This window comes from Vitis vinifera, chromosome 1 (assembly GCF_030704535.1).
Source record: "Vitis vinifera cultivar Pinot Noir 40024 chromosome 1, ASM3070453v1".
NCBI lineage: Eukaryota > Viridiplantae > Streptophyta > Magnoliopsida > Vitales > Vitaceae > Vitis > Vitis vinifera.
Genome location: NC_081805.1, coordinates 12,061,176 through 12,067,523, shown reverse-complemented (window position 1 = coordinate 12,067,523; position 6,348 = coordinate 12,061,176). Strand labels below are relative to the sequence as shown.

General features: G+C 29.0%; 1 protein-coding gene across 1 annotated transcript; it reads right to left on the bottom strand.

The window, feature by feature from the left end:
* Positions 1–2,556: 2,556 nt before the first annotated feature.
* LOC100853470 (cysteine-rich repeat secretory protein 38) lies at positions 2,557–3,492 on the bottom strand. Its single transcript, XM_003631245.4, has one exon. It carries the CDS (start codon positions 3,490–3,492, stop codon positions 2,557–2,559), a length of 936 nt encoding a protein of 311 aa, XP_003631293.1.
* Positions 3,493–6,348: the final 2,856 nt, after the last annotated feature.

Below are 6,348 nucleotides of genomic sequence, written 5' to 3'. Positions count from 1 at the left end.
ATTATTATTATTTTATTTTATTTTTAAAATTCCATCTTCAAATAATTTCCAAGATTCCAATTTTCATAAACTTAATTTTCAAAATTCCAATTCTCAATTAATTTTCAAAACTCCAATTCTCAAATAATTTTCAAAATTCCAATTTCTTTCAAATTTAATTCCCAAAATTCCAATTCTTAAATTTAATTTTCAAAACTCCAATTTTCAAATAATTTTCGAGATTTCAATTTTCAAATAAATTTCAAAACTCTTGTTTTCTTTCAAATAATTTTAATTTCACTTCAGTTTTCAAATATTTTTTAATTCTACCACTTTTCATTATTCATTAGGATTTTAAGTCGCTAAAAATCTCGTTTTTAAATAAACTTGCTGCCTTTCCTTTTAGGTAACCCCTTTTCTCAAATTTTCTTTGATTTTAAAATAATTTTTTTTGTTTTCCTTGATTTTTAATAAGCATGAATGAATTTTTGTAACTCCAGAAACAATGGAATTTATGAGATTGGTTCATGCAAAATCAATTGGGCTTTGGTGGAGGCCCTACATATGAGTTTTCTCTTTGGATTGTCAGTTGCTATGTTTAATGAATATTGTTTGATCTTTGTCTTGCTCTTTGATATGCATGTGATGATTTTATACTTGAGCTAATCTTGTTTCCATGATAGCGCACTATTAATTGTTGCTAAGGTACGATCTCATTCCCATTTCGCTTATTCTTATGCATGATTCGTTTTATTATTTGATTATTTCATTGGTATCTATTGATCTTTTAGTCAATTGTCATGTTTGTTTCATCTCATTAGTAGAGACCCGTTTTTAGGGACTTAGAGACGTGTTCACTAGTAGAGACTCGTTTTTAAGGACTTAGAGGGGTGTTACGGTCTTTATTGTACCTTTCCGATAAGTAACTTGACCCCCGAGCCCTAATTTGGTTTTTCATAGACCATTTTTTTCAAAATAAGGAGTCACATTTAGAGTTTTCTTTCTTATTTCGTTTACCCTTTAAAAATAAAACAAAAATTAGTAGCAATTCCAAGTCTTTTCTAAAAATCATATTTTTCATCAAATAAAAAAACGAGTTCGCCATCGAGTGGAAGCGCATGAGCAGAAATGCGGGGTCCACAATAATATAATATGGATATTCTACCTTAAAATATTATGTTAATAGAATATATATATCCAAGGATATCATATCCCATTGTTACATCCTGTGATATGCATATCTTATCCAATGGGATATGATATCTTAATATATACATATCCAATCCTATCATATCCTGTCAACCAAACTTAATCTTGATATATAATTTTACATTATTAAGGATGTTGTGACTAATCCCTAATTAATTAAAAATATATGGATCACTAGACATTTAACATTATTCCAAAAAATTGTTCATATATTAATAAAGCATGTAATAATAAGTGATATTAACAATTATGAACATAATTCAAAATTTATGTACTAAAAATTATTTTATTCGAATTGTATGCATAATAAGAACAATAAATTATGCATGCAAAAATAATATAATTTCAGAACATAATAATTAAAAAAAAAATTAATTCCATAAAATAATATTCATAAGAAAAGCCAAAATTATGAATTTTTACCAACATCAAAATTTATGAATTTTTTTGGAATCAATTTTTTTTTTGGATATTTTAATAAAAAATATCATAATTTTACAGATTGCATAGGCAAGCATCTGATATCAACTGTAAGAGTGAAAAAGGATCTAAATATGCATTAAAACAAATAGCATATAAGGTCCTTTGACGCTGCTATGCAATCCGGAAATAGAGCTTGCTGTTTTGTGGAGTAGTGTGCTTCTAAAACCTTTTCAATCTCAAAAAAAGGATGGTGTAATATGATTGAAAGAGAATGAATACCTTAGGGACCCAATCATCTATATATAGGCTTTGTCCATTGTATCAAAACTCAATATGATTGAAAGAGAACAAATAGCTTAGGGACCAATCATGCTCTCTATATAGACTTTGTCCATTCTATCAAAATTCAGTCCCTTAGCTGCAGGCGGCTTTTGATTTTGAAAGATCTTGTTACCTCATACCTGTGAAGTAAACTCTCCTTTTCCGCTTCAATTGACTGTTTCACAGATGTTCTAACTAGCTGAGTGGCAGAAGGTAAAAGTCGGTGGTTCACTGTTTCTATTTGTTAGTGCTCTACAGAGACTTCATAATTAAAAGCTAAGATTCCATGGCATGGTTGTTAGTGCCGCAATAATTCATAGTTTAGCTTCCGTGACAAGAGATAAGACATAAAGTCAGTGTTGAAATCTATATATTATCACATAGTTTTACTGTTCCTGGATAAACGTGTCTCGCCTTGAAACCTCAGACAAGAAAGATTTCAGATTTGTTCGGAAAATCATTAGAAAAAGGTCAAAAAGAAAAAAATAATACAGACCATAGACTTGCTTTTGGATTAAATATCTTGTCCTCTTCTAAAGACACTGGAGTTGGACTGGACATATAGATTAGTCAGTATATTTACAGGTACGCAACTGTAAAAAGTGAATTCTATCACTCACAATGCTAGCTTCTACGTCCAATTTTATCATCGCCGTACCCAAATGTGGCTACCTTAGCTGTATTCACAACCGATCTCCTCATCAACCAAGCAGACAAAACAATCCCAATCAGACAAGCAACTACGACGCCCCAAGCCAAAGCCACTTTGGCCTTAAAAGACATAGAGCCACCACCTTCAGTTATCCGAGTCCCGACATCATCTGTCCCACCACCAGTCTCAGACCCACCAGCGTCTATGTATGAGAAGAACTGGTAAACTTCAAAGCGAACAACACAATTCCCAGCAACCACAGTTCCTCCGTCTTTACCGCCACAGTACTTGTGGAGCCTCTCTATGCCTTCCGCCACACAAGCCTCGCACTCCTCTGGTGACATGAACCGGACACACTCAGCAAGCCCGTAGACTTTGCTATGATTGCCATATGTGAGCTTCCCACTCGAAAACTGGTGGTGTGTAGCAAGGTTGATTTCAGCTCTTAGCCTCAGAAACAATGTTTCCAAGGCCAGTTCAAACTGAACTTGGTCCAGTACATGAATTTGGCTTGAGCAGGAGATGTTGGTGCTAGTCACAAAATCCTCAGGAGAAAATCGGTGGTGGTACTGAAGGTAGCAACCATCAAACCAAGCTGTTCCTGAATTGGAATAGGGGCATAGGGTTGAAACGGTGCGTACAGCATTTTGGGCACAGATGATGCATCTGGTTGGAGAGAGATCAAGCCTGCACTGCATGATGAGGCCATGGAAGCCCATCATATTGGTTGAGTCTATGAACCGGGTTTTTGCTACTTGAGAGGTGAGGTTGCTAAAAAGGCTTTGGAGGGGTGGCCTTTGTAAAGACGGTGAGCTGCAATTGAGCGCGAGAAGAGATGGGGGAGATGAAGCTGCGGAGAGGCAGAAGAGAGAGAAAATGAGGAGTTGAGAAGACAGAAGAGAAGCCATGGCAAGGCAAGTCAATTGGCGGTAGCCTTTCGAGTGTTATGATGCGTCTCTTCCTATGTTATGTAATGGAAGGTCCCCAAATGCAACCCCAGGAGAGAGATAAGACTTCCCCTGGTTAGACAAAGCATAAATTGGGAGCCGCTTTTGAAATAAAATTATGTGTTTTTTCAGTCTAGCCAGAGGTTAGACTGTCACTGCCAGTATCATACAAAGGTCAAGCATTTTGGCCCACGAGCCCCACTGGTCCAAAAACACTAACTCTTTAAAACGTCCGTACCTAAAATACTAAAAACACTTTTTAAAATCACTATAAAAAAATTCTTACAAACTCATATTCGATAAATATATACATAAACCCATATATTAATAAATATATACCTTTTTGCTATTATTTTAATTTTTAAATCTTGTTGAGTTTATAAACACATTCATGTTGCTAAATTTTTTTAATAATATTTTAAAAATTCAAATAAATTTTTACCTATTTTAAAATGAGCCTTAAATTATAAGGAATAAATATAAAATAAATGAATAATAATTTTTTTCAATAAATAATGTAATGATAAATTTCATACATAATAAAAATATAATTTTTATTAAAAGATGATAATATTTAACAAAATATTATAAAAGATAAAAATTAACATTTTAATAAATTTATAAATTTTATTTATTTATTAAAAATAAATAACAATATTTTCATTAATGATAAAAATTAATAATATTTTATTTCAAATATATACTTGAAGAAAGAAGTTTTCAATGAATAACCACCATAATATATTAACAAAAGACAAGAGAAACGAGTTTACAAATTTAAAAAGATATTACATGGGGTTAAAATAGGCACCATGTGCTTAATATATCCGGATTAATGCTTATTTATCACAGCATGAATTTTAAAAGTATCATTTTAAGCACACACTTTACATTAATAAAGTCAAATTATAATGATAATGTAATTGTTGTACGCCTCTATATATATAATTTAATTTTTATAGGAAATTGTCAAGAGGTGTTTGAAGATTTAAAAAAGGTAAGGACACAACAATTTGAGATAATAGATTTGTTTTTAATATTGCATTTAATAAAAAGATGACGGCATCTTCATCTTACGGAAAAAAAAGTATGCTATATAGACATTCTAAACATATTCAAGGTGGAATCATCGTCATCAATTCTTACGGAGCAACTAGAGACAAAAAAAAAAAAAAGAAGATATTAAAGAATTAGTAAATCTCACATATTTCAAGAGCATTGTAGGGAGTCTTCGAGTTTATTTGATCATGTGATTAAAAAACAGTTTTTTGTTCTTATAAATAAAAAATTATTTTTTTAAATTTATAATACTGTTTAATAATTATTCTTTGTTTCCAATTTTTAAAAATAAAATAAAATGGAAAATAGTTTTTGAAGAATAAGTAATAATAAAAGGAAAATGCTGAGATTTTTTCTTTAAAAAAAAAAACCATAAAAATAAATGATATGGTTTCATTAGTTTTTAAAAATAAAAGTAAAACATTGAGAATTTTTTTAAAAACCATACAAATAAATAATATTAAATATGATATTATTCTTCTTTTCTCTTCACAATCTAATGCTGATATATATATATATATGTATAAAATCATCAAATATGATTTCCTTTAAATTAGATGTGTTTTTTTTTATCTTTTTAATTTCAAATCATATTATACTTAATATATAAAATTTGTTAATTTTTAAAAATAATACAAAACTTAGAAATTGATTTAATTAATATTAGAAAGTCATAAAATTCAACCACATTAGAAAGTCATTGATCAAAATTTATTTTAAATGATTGGGTTAGTTTCTTTTTTACATATATCATATTTTTCTTCTTTATATAAATCATATTTTTATAAAAAAAAATTTACAAGGCAAATAAACTTTAAATCAAGTAAGACTTAATACGATTGGATTTATTACTAGGTCTAGTAATTTTAAAAAATTACTTAAAACTCACAAATTGATCCAATTAATACAAAAAAATTATAGCCAAAAATTGGTCTATAACAACTATATTGTTTATCTTTTACATAGAATCATATTTTTTTCAATTTTTTTTCACTAAGCAATAAACTCTAAATTAAAAAAAAAAAAAACTCAATTTCTTGGATTCATTAACAAATTTAATAATTTTTAAAAATAATTTAAACTCAAATAATGAACCCATTAATGCAAAAAAAAAAAATTATGGATAAAATTTGATTCACAATGACTATTATGATCTTTTCTACACATAATTATATTTTTATAAATTTTCTCACCATAAAATTGAATTTAAAATCAAGTGACACTTTGTATTATTTATTAAATTTGTTAATGAATCCAAGACATTAGTGTGGACCAGCATTTTTCACGTCCGTCCTCACTTGATGGCGAGACTCGTTTTTTATTTATTTGGTGAAAAATATGATTTAAAAAAAAAACTTTGAGTCGCCACTTATTTTTGTTTTATTTTTTTTAAAGGAAAACAAAATAAGAAAGAAAACCCTAAATATAACTCCTTATTTGAAAAAGACAGTATGTGAAAAACCAAAGTCGGGTGTGGGGGTTAAGTTACCTATTGAGAAGGTATGATGGTGAGCCGTAGCACCCTTCTAAGTTTGTATACGTACGACCTTTACTAAACAAATTAAAGAAATTGTGGTAATTAATTAATTAATTAATTATAGATTCCAAGAAAAATAATCAATGTACAAGTCATGGTGAAAATCAATATACATACAAATAATGATGAAATCTAATTACCATAATACACAAAATAAATAACAAGAGAATTATGCAAAATGATTTTTTGAACTAAATAAAAAAATATTAAAAAAATAGTTT

What these genes read in the sequence shown, in the direction of transcription:
- LOC100853470 (XM_003631245.4), bottom strand. Translation starts at nt 3,492, where the DNA reads ATGGCTTCTCTTCTGTCTTCTCAACTCCTCATTTTCTCTCTCTTCTGC.